This window comes from Schistocerca nitens, chromosome 2 (assembly GCF_023898315.1).
Source record: "Schistocerca nitens isolate TAMUIC-IGC-003100 chromosome 2, iqSchNite1.1, whole genome shotgun sequence".
Lineage (NCBI taxonomy): Eukaryota > Metazoa > Arthropoda > Insecta > Orthoptera > Acrididae > Schistocerca > Schistocerca nitens.
In genome coordinates, this window is record NC_064615.1 from 307205270 (window position 1) to 307219410 (window position 14141).

A 14141-nucleotide genomic window follows, 5' to 3' on the forward strand; every position below is an offset into this window, starting at 1 on the left:
TCCTGATATCTACTCCTCCTACCAACCGTAACCCCACCTTAACCCCTCCCAATCCTCAGGGCTCTCTCTCCCTTCCTCTTCCCTTCCCCTGAGCAGTTTTTTTCACCGTCCCTCACCCCTCCTCCCTTTCCAGTGCACCACTTCCGGGTCTCTGAGCTCCCTCCCAACTTCCCTCTCCCTCTCCCACCCTGTCATGTCCTGCCCCTTGGTGCGCTCCCTGACCTCCTTTTCTTTTCATCCTAGCCCCTCTGACCCCCCTCCACCACTGTCCCTTCCTCGCCTCTCTTTTCCCCTCCTCTCAGGCCTCCTCTATCGAGGTAGGTCCCTCCTGAAAGCTTTCATTCTCTGTAATGTGTGCTCCATCTACTACAGTGATTTTAAAGTGTCTTCATTCTGGAGTGCTTTAATAATGTGGCCAACTTTTAGCCTGTATGTGTGACTATAGTGTAGTTTACGTGCTACATTAATCGCCAACTACCTTTTTTATCTTTATATCGATTTTTTTAACTGTCCCACAGGGCATGTCTCCGTGTAAATGTATATTTTAATCCCTACTGTTTCCCCCTTGTTATGTTCTTATGTCCCTCCTTTTGGTGCTTTTTATGTGTCCTGTTTTCATCTTTTATTAAGTGTATCACTTGGTTGAAGAGTGGTGGATTGTGCCACTGCCAGCCCTCCTCTGCATAGCCAGAGAATGAAATTACAAAAAAGAAATTGGAACTGCAGCCCAGTCTCTCGGCTCACTCTGAAGGTGGCTGAATGATGTACAGCCGAAATATTAGAAGCATAAGCTAAACTTATTCAGCTGCACACTCGAAATTTAATGGAGCTGTAGTTTCATATGCTCAGCTACTGGTTTGGGCGAGGGGATGGAACCCAGGAGAAGCAGTGCATAAACCGATTAGGTCGATGGTAAGTCGCTTGTGTCAGAAGCCGCTCTACTGTCATCAGCAGTGTGTGCTGCATCGTTTGTGCATGGGCAGTACTCTGGGTAGAAAGTAACCCGTGGCCTCCACCAGACCCCGCCCTCCTTGCACATCAAAAATGTTAAAATGTGTATGAATTTCTAAGAGACCAATCTTATGAAGTCATCAGTCCCTAGACTTACACACTACTTAAATAACTTATGCTAAGAACAACACACACACCCGTGCCTTAGGGAGGACTCAAGCCTCCAACGGGAGTGGCCATCCTCGCACATCACCTGATGCCTATCTGTGCAGCACGCCAGCCTCCACAGAGGGAAGCACCGCTCATTGGCCCAGCGAGCACGACCAGACGCCCCTCCCAGATGACGATGGCGCCGCCCTAGCCGACGTCGGCGACGTCTCTTCGTTTCGGTGAGTTCAGTCGCTACACACGTTCACATACGTAGTATGACTAAAGGGACCGCTATCCATGTGTTACGAAACATCTATGCAGTACAGAAAGAAATTCTTCTTATAACATTATTGTGTCCGCCCCTAGTAACTGACTGGTCAGCGCGACGGAATGTTATTTCTAACGGCTCGTGTTCGATTCCTGGCTTGGTCGGAGATTTTCTCCGTTCAGGGACTGAGTGTTGCGTTGTTCTTATCATCAATCCCCATCGACAAGCAAGTCGCCAAAGTTCTGTCAACTCGAAAGACTTGCACCAGGCGAACGGTTTACTCGAAAGGAGGCCCTAACCACACGATATTTCAATTATTGCAATTAATGTCACAATTATTGTCATTATTATTTTTACTATATCACTATTAGTGGCTGTAGCTGTAGTTCTATGAGAAATGCTAGTATTCCCTTTTTAATTGATGGTATAATTAACTCACACTTCACAAATTCAAATCATTTCAGTACTAGTTGCCAGATTAAATTAGCTATTTCTTAGGTGGCTATTGTGTAATAGATACTGTATCAGAGAAACCCTGGCCTGATGTAAAACAATGCCTTACAGCCTTAATCATGACAGGTTTAATTAATTAATTAATGAGTCAAATGTCAGTTTATTGAATCTTTTGATAAAGCAGATGTTATCGTTGTCAGAAATTTTTATACTTTTATAGATTTGAGACTTTATAGTCGGTAAGGAGCGAAGTGTTTCTCTGCATCCTTCTCTCGGTTCACAGGGTGAACTGTATTCAGTTTCATCACCAACGAGTCACTCAGTGGTGTTATATGAGAAAGATCCTATATACCTGAGTTCTTCCCCAAAGATAGTGAATATACCGATGTGTTGGATGCAATTTCTGTTTTCAGTCATAGTTTTCTGTGTGCACTATTAATTCAAAAGGAAATTCATCTTTCAGACTGTTTTCATGCCGCATTACTCAAGGAAATCTCGATTTTATATGAATATATAATTGTAAATGAAAATATGTGATAGTTGTCGAAACCAAATGGCATATTAATATTGAGTAGATAAAGGCAAACTAATAACATTCAGCAGCTGAATAATGACTTGACCCTTTCTAGAGTGTGCGTTTAGGTATGCCTATTTAGTATACATTTTTCTATAAATGACCTTTATGGACCTTATCGTATGTAGTTAACATTGCAAAGTTGTAATACATGGGGCTCTAATGTGGATTTCTCGCTTGTTAGCAGCAGTCGCCTTAACTATTGTCACTTATTTTTCCATCTTTGTTTTCCAAACGCTAGTATCAGAGCTTTTACCCCAGCATATGTGAGAATACAATCACTGGAGAAACAGAATGTGTAGATGGTGGTAATTTTGTGCAGTACGATAGATGTATATGAAATCTCCTGGTGGTAGGTAGAGTTTGGAAATAATTCGTGGAGACACCAGACACAGTGGGAGCAGAAGCCAGCTCTGCAGGCGCGCTGCAGTTAAGGCTTCCACTCTCTATAACCGAGAAATCCGGGCAGCCATGCTGACTTTAAACTGTGTACCACATATCGAAATCGAAATTAGCAGAATCTCAGAAGAGAATGGCACATAAAACAAATTAGAGGTACTGGATTCAGAAACAAGGCACGGAAACATACGAACTTAACAGCACAAAAGCACCAGTACAAAGTGTCACCAAAACTTTCGTGAAGGAACCACAGTAGGTTATCAAAATCGAGATAAGTCGAAAATCGGACGAGGACATGAAAGTTTTAGACCAGAGGAAAACAAAACTAACCAGGACAACACTTGGAGAAGGAAGCGAAAAACTAGTTGTTAAAGAGAATAAGAAATCAAGGGCATAGAGTAGAACAATTGCTGAGAAAGAATAACTTGCATGGTCCTAATAACAATAATTATATTGAAGGTGATAAATTGAAGACCTCCATCATAGATGGGCGATAGGCAGTTGAAGGGACGAACAAAATACCTTACATACAGAAGTCACAGGTCATGAGAGGCTACAAACAACTGCTTTAAACATAAACTGCATGCAGTCTTAGTTAAATCACAGCCACTCAAAGACCACAGTTACTCAGCAGATATATTTTCTTACGAGTACAAACCAAAGAAAACTAAATACAGTATTTATTGTACGTGACACGGTGGAAAAGCAATTTTACTTAGAGGTTGAGGGAACTGTAAGACATCCACAGATTTAGAAGATGGAAGATTCTTAGTGGTATGGCTACAGGATCTGTTGTACTGAATATTTTTAACACCCTCTGAAAAGGAAAATACAATAAGCAGAAACAGTTCCTTCACAGAACATATTGTTAATTTGTCTGCCCAGGCACACTCGTTTGAGGACCGTTGTAATTGTGTGATTCGAAACGAGGTCTAGAAGTCTAGCATTAATTTTATGAACCTGCATCTCACTATACTAACACCTTATAAAACAGCCCCTCCGTTGGGATTCCCTCCCCTCCAGGTGGTGGATAAGGGAAAGCCACCCAGATGTGTGTGGTCATGTGGTAATCAAATACCCAAGGCAGACCAAATACTAAGACAGGCCTAAGCCCACTAATTTCTGTTCTGGCATCCAGTAGCTAGCGGTGACATTCCGTTCACCAAGTTTGTGATGATATGACAAATATGTCTTGGTCTCAAAAATGATGTCTTTAATAACTGTGATCTCCAACAGATATCACCACAACCACTTTCAATTTGAAACAAATGTGATAGATAAACAGGAATGTGGCCACAGTGAATGTGCTGTACTTCTGGGAGAACTGGAATGACATCCGAGGGTGCAGAGTCGGAGATTCTCGAAGCATCTTCACAAATTCTATAGTGACACATTCAACGAAAATACATATTCGAACTTAGTAAAATTTAGCAGCTTATGGGTGAATCAGAAAAATTTCACATCATATTCCTCACAAAACAAGAGACAAGTTTCACAGACAAAAACCATTCAACATGGAAAACAATACGAAATACATAGCAAAACTCTCTGTTAGGAGGGGAGTACCGTCAATATTGCAGTACACAAATCAGTGACAGGGAAAACATTACATTCCAGTTTAATATGAGACAAGATCTTCACAATTGTCTTCAAATATGGAAACAAAAGTTGCACACTCGTAAATGTACGTGTAATGACAAAATATTGCAAGAAAAAGGAACTACAAGACTTCAAAGACTTTATTCAGACATAGAAGAAACAACAAACAATAAAGCAGAAACGCATTTTTCAGTTATATTAGGGGACGTTAACGCACAACAAGATAATGGTAACAAGTAAAAGCAAATCTGAAGCCCATACACAGTGCACTAATGCACAATCAAGAAAGGGGAACATCTCACACATTAGTGTCAAAATATTTACTTTTATATTACTACAACGGAATCAAGGTCCAAGACGATATCCCACCACCTGCAAAACGCTCTAAACATGTGGGGAGAATTCCAAATAGATTAAGTAGCCATGACAAACCAAACTGGAAGACAAATTTTTAACTCTGGAACATGAAAGGATTTTTAGATTTTGATCATCACTTGCTATGAGTAAGGACTGTGCCAGTACCAAGAAACAGCAAGTTAACACGGAACAAAATCGTAATACCGGAAACAGAACAGCTGACGATAACCAAAAAAACCAAGAAAATGTTGTATAAATTAAAGAAAATACAACAGAAAGTAGAACAGACCTCGAGAGGATAGTTCAAAAGGTATTGCATTAATGCACTGAAGACAAAGTTCCAGGAAATGCAAATATAGTTGGTGGAACACAACTTGTGATCAGGCCACTGAATGATGAATGGCATCATAGAAGAAGTGTAGTAAAAACAGAACCACAGAAACATGCTAGGATTTCTATATTGTCCAGAAACTAATAACGAAAGTATTCGATGATTGAAATGTGCATACAGCAGAAGTAGACTAAGTGAATTCGAGAAAGATTTTAAAGAAAAAACATAAAAAACGCCTACAAATTTTTCAGGAAAAATATAAAAGGTTATCAGTCTCGAAATACCTGCCTCAAAAGAATAGACCAATCATGACAGGTCCTACAGCTCTCTACTGGTGCGAACAGACTTCGTTTCTTTGTTAGTTAGGTTAGGGTTCTACGACTTGAGATGGGAAGATTAAAGACATTCATGATTCACAAGGAAGGAACTCCTTTTAAATATATCTCTGAGTGAACTGTTGAAAAAGAAGGTTAAGTTGACTGTTCGTTCTAAGAATGAAATCTCGATTTTAGTTGTGGTCTACAAGTCGTTTATTATACCCACCAAAATCAGTGCCTGGAACGCCATACATCAAACTGTCTGACGCACCGCACCGTCTTCTGCCACAACTAACTTGAGTGGAAGGAGAGGATGTCCTTGGTTCGCAGCTCAGGCACACTGCTACATTCTGACGTTACTGCCTGCTCCTGTGACCACTCGAATGCAAAACCCTAGATCCTGCTACTGTAGGTGATTTCTGGAGGAGCTTAAGCTGCAGATTTAGAGTAAGGAGTTCAGCTCCAACAGGCAAAAACACTGAGGCACGGTAGTATGCATATGATTGTCCTAACAGAGTACAGACATCCGGTAACTCGGCAATTCAGAACACCCGTCGACTTGAGCAGAGGACTTCTTGTGCTAGAAGTACTGATGAGGCAGGTAGTTCCTAATTAAAGAGCAGGTTACAGAAAGTGCACAGTAATAATGACAGAACGTGGTAGGGTAAAGGTCTTGCAACGTCACTGAACCTAATCAGTTCGCCGGCCGAAGTGGCCGTGCGGTTAAAGGCGCTGCAGTCTGGAACCGCAAGACCGCTACGGTCGCAGGTTCGAATCCTGCCTCGGGCATGGATGTTTGTGATGTCCTTAGGTTAGTTATGTTTAAATAGTTCTAAGTTCTAGGGGACTAATGACCTCAGCAGTTGAGTCCCATAGTGCTCAGAGCCATTTGAACCTAATCAGTTCGCATCTGCTTGCCATTACATCGGCAGCAGTCTATGTCACCCAGCTTGGTTGCACCAAACCAAATTTCCAGGATCCGTAGCTGAGGGTTTGACTCGCTTTTTTAGGATTATTTTGAATCTTTGTCTGTGACCATGACCTTTGTCAGTACTCTGTGTGATCTAAAATAAGTGGCAACATCACTAGTAATCTTAAATCCGACTGTTGGTCCGTGAGAAGCGGTGCAAACTCATGAGGAGGGAAAAGGAGCAACACCTTCAATAGGGCCATGCCTAGGACAGCACTATGGGACTCAAAGAGACAGCCATGCTGTTGTCCACTGTACAGGCGTTCAGAATTCGATTTTTATGCGTCATCATTACACAGAAAAGATCAACAAGCTTTTGACACAGTTATAATAACAGTAAGATCCATTTTGAGGGTATGAAGTGTATGATGTTCAGATGAATCAGCTGCTTCTTTGGAGAAGCAGAAAAATTGTTTTTGATTGATTGGTGGCTGTTGGATTTATCAGACTTAGTATTACAATTTGGATAATATTGAAATAAACTTGTTCTTAATGGCCTTATTTTATAAACAACAAGGAACAGTTAAGGTAAAGGACTTGGGTGACTGACGGCGCACGTCCACGAAATTCCTTGGTTGACATCGTTGTGCATGCGACGCTCATTGTTGTTGTAAGCGCTGGTGAGATCACTTTATTTACAAGTTTTTGTACTTCAGTAGTGAAAAATTGAGGAGAAATTTAAGAAATTAGAATTCTGAGACCAAGGTAAGTCAAGGAAATTTTTCACTATTCCTTTTTAATAGTATGCACTAATAGATAATGGCCTAGTAGTTAGATCGTCCAATAGATACGTGGTAGATTATATGGGTCTAGTAATGGCTTCTTTCGCTAGCACGTTTAGTGAAAATAGCGGCAAGGCATCTGTCTCTATGAATACGGACAGTTGGACAGTTGACACGCCCTTACTGTGAGACAGATGCCGCAATTCTTGCAATCCTAACAGGAGTGCATACAATTCTGTTTTACAGGAAAATGCCGAGAAAATACATTAGGATAACAGACAGGGAAAAATGGACTGCAGAAGTTTTCATCGAGGCCATGAAACCATTCAAAGAGTAAGGTAATGCAAAATGGAAAGCAGCTCGAGTGAAAAATATTCCAGAATGAACAATAAGGAGAAGATCTGCTACAAGCTATTTCAAGAAAACAGGGTGTGGACCATATTCATACGTGAATGAGGATACAGAAAGAAAATTAGTTACCCATGCAAAGAAATTCTAAGCAGGTGTCTTTGCTCCCAAACCATCAGACCTCAAGCAAATGGCTTCCAGTTTTATTGATCAGATTCGACTGAAAAATAAATTCAATCACGAAAAGAAACGTACAGGGAAGGATTGGCTTCTTTCGCTTTTAGAACTCAATGCAGACTTAAGCATCAGGAATCCGTGAGAACTTCCTGTTGCTAGAGCGATTGGAATGAATAGAAATGAAGCTAATCGTTTCTTCGATCTAGTGAAAGAAACGTTGACAGAAAATAGGCTTTTGGATAAAGCAGGTAGTATCTACAACGTAGACAAAAACTGATCTACAGTTAAGCAATGACCATGAGAAGAATGTGGCGGCAAAAGGCGGCAGAGATGTCCATGTTATTACTTCTGCTTCGGGTGGAGAGGCCTGCTGCAATGCTGAAGGAAATTTCTTACCACCTCACAGCTTTTACAAAGGGTCAAACAAAGAACTAGAGGCTGAAGACAACATGCCTCCAGGATCAGTTGTTGTTATGAGAGGAGGAACCGCTTATCTCAACACTGATATTTTCACGGATTGTTTCAAAAACGATTTCCTTTCTAGGAAGCCACCTGGCCCTGCTCTGTTTCTGCTAGAGGGTTATGCCTCTCATACGAATCCTGTCACCTTCTTGGTTCTAACTGCTGGAAACGAAGTGTCGATAGTTCGTTTGCCTAGCCATATGGCACACTTCTTATAGCCACTAGACTGATCGTTTCTCAAGCCGCTAAAATCATACTTTAAAGAGACTTGACATACATGGATTGACAATAATTGCATGCAAAGACTTAGAAGCCAGCGGTTTGGAGAGTTGCTCTTCAAAGCATAGACTCTTTCTGCGTCTGTTCAGACTGGAATATCCAGATTTAGAGCTACTGAAACAATACGGCTTGAGGGAGCAGCAATTTCTAAGCATGACATTTCTTTCAGACATTAATAATACTGAGACAGAATTCCCAACTACAAAATCTGTCTCTATTGATTTCACTCCAAATCAGCCATCGACGCTAACGTCTGAAACAAATTTGTTAACAGGACACCCTTTTACTTGCAAATATTTCATAAATTCGTACTGTTCGATCAGCTGCACATGGAAAGTGCTGTTTCAATAAAAATTTAATGACTCCTCTTGGAGAAACTCGATGAATTTGCAGGAACAGATTTCACCTGTTCCTACACTACCTCAGAGAAATAAATCCAAAAGAAAGCAGTCAGCAAAGAATCTAACATGCGACGACATTATAGCGATGTTAAGATGGAAAAATCACTGAAGGAAAGAAGAAAGGAAAAGCCTGTGCATAAAAAAATGTAGCAGTTAAAAAAATCAAATCCTCAAACCCAGAGGAAAAAGCACATCAAAGAAGCGCCAGTTTGAAGAGACAGTTTCAGAAGGAGATGATGATGGTATTTCCGTACTCAATATTTCCTTAGATGATTTAAATTTTGAGGAAATCGAATGTGTAGAGTGCCTTGAACTTAATCAAGAAACGTCGTATACCTCTCGTTGGATTCAATGTGTGGGATGGCTTCATGAACAGCCACCCTCTATGGGAACATGCGTTGCTTGTGTGGATGATTTAGAAATAAACTTTAAATACAAAAATCAAATTTAATGTCATTTTCAGTGTCTTTTCTAATTTTCCATCTGTTCCTCCCTTCTGCAGCATCTTGCTTGGCATTTAACATATTTTTTTGAAATTTACAAGCCATTGTACATCATAAAAATGATCCTTTGCTGAAACGTTTTTTGTAATACTATGATTTCTGTAACAATGTACAATGTTCAAACCACCAAAGTTGCCTAAATTTATCGCAATTTAAGTGTTTAAATCGAATAAAATTAATTTGAAGAGATGTGTGGAGTCTGTCCTGCCTTTATCTTAACACCAGAGGACCTGCAACACTCATGCAACACTCATGTTGTAGTACCAAAATGTAAGTCTTATCTATTGGAGTCATAGCAGCGAGTTTGTTACATTTCCCAGTATGTACGTGATCAGCACATGGTCTGTAGTGTCTTCAAGAAACCAAAGATTTGCTTAGAGAAGCTTTTAGAATAGCAATCGAGACAAGTTAATGAATCATGTATTTACTCTGTGTGCCTTCAGACAAATTACAGCTCCAGGAATTTACGTAGGCAGTGTGTGTGTGTATGAGAAAGAAAGAGAGAAAGAGAGAGAGTGAGTGGCTGTGTGGGTGTGTGGGTCGGTGTCTGTAGAAAAGAGTGAGATTAATCTATTTTGTGCAGGAGCCTTTCAGGAGAAGAGAAATACATAAGGCTGATCGAAGCAGCCAAGCACGGGCGAGTGGAAGAGATGAGGGCTCTGCTGGTGGCAGGGGCAGACATAAACGGAAAGGACATCTACGGGAGGACTGCACTGCACACTGCGGCATGGAACAGACACGTCGAAGCGGTGAGGACTCTTCTCGATGCTGGAGCAGACGTGAGCGCTAGGGACAACGAGGAGTACACGCCTCTGCACATGGCTGCCTTAGGCGGCAGCGCGGCTGTGGTGCGGCTGCTGGCGGAGTCCTCTGCCGATCTCAACGCCAGGGATGTGTGGGGGTGGACGCCACTGCACTTGGCGGCACGCGAAGGCCAGCCAGAGGCGGCGCAAGCGCTGCTCGACACAGGAGCCGACAGCGGGGCCAGGGAAAACACTGGGCTAACCCCACTGGACATCGCCAGGACCAGGAACCAACAGGAGGTGGCAGACGTACTAACACGAGATTAGCAGTCTAACAAAAGTTTGTGGAACCAAAAGGCATCCGACACAGGAGTTTTCTCTACTTTTGAAATAAAGAATACAAAAAAGTTAACCCTCTACTCATTCTTTGTACCCATACTGTGCCCATATTTATGTAGTACTTGAAACTAGTGGTGTGACGAGTGATTGCGTGTGAGATCGCTCTCTAAGTTTTTATATACTTTTATGTTTCAGACACATATTTTAACGGCTTTTGTGATAATATTTACTATATAAGTGGCTTATTGGTTTCTTCATTCACCTCTGCCTTTCTTTTGTTGTGACCTGATATTTGTGAGTGTTTCGTATCGACGACCAGTTGCAGCTGTAGCGGCGCATCGAAAGCTAAGTACTAATTAATTGTTTGTGTATAGTGGTTTATTTATGAACTTTAGTAGTCTTCAACCGGTATTCCTGGTGTTTTCTGGTGAAATAATTTCAGAAGAGCGTTTTGGGAACTGTTTTCAGTTTCGTTACTGTGTCATTAGACGTTTGATTTTCTTTCTGTCTTAGTCTTTTGCTATTTTCCCATTTGCTGTTGATTAATACCGTTAATAATAGTAGTTACTTCCCTTGTAGAGTAAGTTTGTGATTATTGTAGTCAGTTTTTTAACATCTTCTTATTGTAGTAGAGGAAATTAGTTAAAGTAGTTTTCGTGTTTCAATAAGTGTTAAATTTTACTATGAGTGAGAAGTGTGGGAATTGCAGTAGGTTCGTGAGTATGGATTGCGGTGTGAGACTTGTTCGAAGTATTTTCACTGGGGGGAATGCAGTTGGGAAGCCAGTGGGCATTCTGGTGAGATCCTCTCCTGGAACTGCAGGTTATGTAGCAAAAGTAAGTTGATAGAGCAGCAGGAACGTAAGATCTGTGCCCTTCAGGTGCTGTTGAAAAACGCACAGGAGGAGCTAGATAGGAAGAGGAGGGAGAAGGGGCTTGCGGAATGGGAGCTGGCTGTTGGCAAGAGATTCGCTAGGAGAAGGAGATGATCATATAGTTTTACTACTGGCGTTTGCAATAGATATGACCAACTGTCAGAGTCTAGTGGAGAGGAATCTCTAGTAGCTGTAGATGTAAAAAGTATGCAGCAGACCTCAGCAGTTACGGTGGCTAGGACAGTTGCAAAGTCGAAGAGAAAGAAGGAGGTTCTGCTGTTAGGTAGTTCTCATGGCAGAGGTGTAGGCCAGCAGTTGCAGGAAGTGTTGGGGAGTGAGTACCCGGTCACCAGCATTGTGAAGCCTAATGCAGGATTGGCTCAGGTGACTGTTAACATAGGGGGGGGGGGGGGGGGTTATGTAGGGATTTTACTTAAGAGGATCCGTAGTGATTGTGGGTGGGGCTGGTAACAGTATTGATAGGGATGGGGAGTATGACATAGATGGTGACCTGGAAAAGATAGCCACTCAGACTGGCAACAGGAATGTGCATTTCATGGGACTGTTTCAGCGTCATGATCGGCCTCATCTTAATACAGCCGTCAGGCGTAATAACATGAAACTTGGTGGTGCGCTGATGACAGAAGGCATGGATCACATTTCAGTGGTGTCGGTGGAGTCTATCAGCAGGATTTCAGCCGTAAATAGAAATATTAAAAAAGGTAGGAAGATTTTTCGGTTTTGCAAAAGTGACAAATAGCAGATTACAGAGTACCTGACGGCTCAACACAAAAGTTTTGTCTCAAGTACAGATAGTGTTGAGGATCACTGGACAAAGTTCAAAACATCGTACAATATGCGTATGTGCCAAGAAAGATCGTAAGAGATGGAAAAGAGCCACCGTGGTACAACAACCGAGTTAGAAGACTGCTGCGGAAGCAAAGGGAACTTCACAGCAAATATAAACATAGCCAAAGCCTTGCAGACAAATAAAAATTACGCGAAGCGAAATGTAGTGTGATGAGGGCTATGCGAGAGGCGTTCAATGTATTCGAAAGTAAAGTTCTATGTATTGACTTGGCAGAAAATTCTAAGAAATTTTGGTCTTATGTCAAAGCGGTAGGTGGATCAAAACAAAATGTCCAGACACTCTGTGACCAAAATGGTACTGAAACAGAGGGTGACAGACTAAAGGCCGAAATACTAAATATCTTTTTCCAAAGCTGTTTCACAGAGGAAGACTACACTGTAGTTCCGTCTCTAGATTGTCGTACAGATGACAAAATGGTAGATATCGAAATAGACGACAGAGGGACAGAGAAACAATAAAAATCGCTCGAAAGAGGAAAGGCCGCTGGACCTGATGGGATACTAGTTCGATTTTAGACAGAGTACGCGAAGGAACTTGCCCCCCTTCCTGCAGCGGTGTACCGTAGGTCTCTAGAAGGGCGTAGCGTTCCAAAGGATTGGAAAAGGGCACAGGTCATCCCCGTTTTCAAGAAGGGACGTCGAACAGATGTGTAGAACTATAGACCTATATCTCTAACGTCGATCAGTTGTAGAATTTTGGAACACGTATTATGTTCGAGTATAATGACTTATCTGGAGACTAGAAATCTACTCTGTAGGAATCAGCATGGGTTTCGAAAAAGACGGTCGTGTGAAACACAGCTCGCGCTATTCGTCCACGAGACTCAGAGGACCATAGAAACGGGTTCACAGGTAGACGCCGTGTTTCTTGACTTCCGCAAGGCGTTCAATACAGTTCCCCACAGTCGTTTAATAAACAAAGTAGGAGCATATGGACTATCAGACCAATTGTGTGATTGGATTGAGGAGTTCCTAGATAACAGAACGCAGCATGTCATTCTCAATGGAGAGAAGTCTTCCGAAGTAAAAGTGATTTCAGGTGTGCCGCAGGGGAGTGTCATAGGACCGTTGCTATTCACAATATACATAAATGACCTTGTGGATGACATCGGAAATTCACTGAGGCTTTTTGCAGATGATGCTGTGGTGTATCGAGAGGTTCTAACAATGGAAAATTGTACTGAAATGCAGGAGGATCTGCAGCGAATTGACGCATGGTGCAGGGAATGGCAATTGAATCTCAATGTAGACAAGTGCAATGTGCTGCGAATACATAAAAAGATAGATCCCTTATCATTCAGCTACAAAATAGCAGGTCAGCAACTGGAAGCAGTTAATTCCATAAATTATCTGGGAGTACGCATTAGAAGTGATTTAAAATGGAATCATAATATAAAGTTGGTCGTTGGTAAAGCAGATGCCAGACTGAGATTCATTGGAAGAATCCTAAGGAAATGCAATCCGAAAACAAAGGAAGTAAGTTACAGTACGCTTGTTCGCCCACTGCTTGAATACTGCTCAGCGGTGTGGGATCCGTACCAGATAGGGTTGATAGAAGAGATAGAGAAGATCCAACGGAGAGCAGCGCGCTTCGTTACAGGATTATTTAGTAATCGCGAAAGCGTTACGGAGATGATAGATAAACTCCAGTGGAAGACTCTGCAGGAGAGACGCTCAGTAGCTCGGTACGGGCTTTTGTTAAACTTTCGAGAACATACCTTCACGGAAGAGTCAAGCAGTATATTGCTCCCTCCTACGTATATCTCTCGAAGAGACCATGAGGATAATATCAGAGAGGTTAGAGCCCACACAGAAGCATACAGACAATCCTTCTTTCCACGAACAATACGAGACTGGAATGGAAGGGAGAACTGATAAAGGTACTCAAGGTACACTCCGCCACACACCGTCAGGTGGCTTGCGGAGTATGGATGTAGATGTAGATGTAGATTTAGATGTAGATGGGTTTCATTAGACATGGCCTGCACCTCAACAGGTTTGGGAAGGGGAGGTTGGCAAAGCTTAAAGGTGACAGCATAGGTGGGGGTGGTGGG

At 41.9% G+C, this 14141-nt stretch overlaps 1 protein-coding gene across 2 annotated transcripts in view; it reads left to right on the plus strand.

Annotated features, from left to right (window-relative positions):
- Positions 1-10416, plus strand: part of LOC126236073 (serine/threonine-protein phosphatase 6 regulatory ankyrin repeat subunit A-like) — a 43145-nt gene extending 32729 nt beyond the window's left edge. The window contains exons 4-5 of one of the 2 annotated variants that reach the window (XM_049945129.1): positions 1224-1340; positions 9845-10416. In XM_049945129.1, coding sequence (XP_049801086.1) covers positions 1224-1340; positions 9845-10331 — 604 coding nt within the window. In that variant the 3' untranslated portion in view covers positions 10332-10416. The remainder of the gene's footprint in view (positions 1-1223; positions 1341-9844) is intronic. The other variant, XM_049945131.1, reaches the window with a different exon arrangement.
- Positions 10417-14141: the final 3725 nt, after the last annotated feature.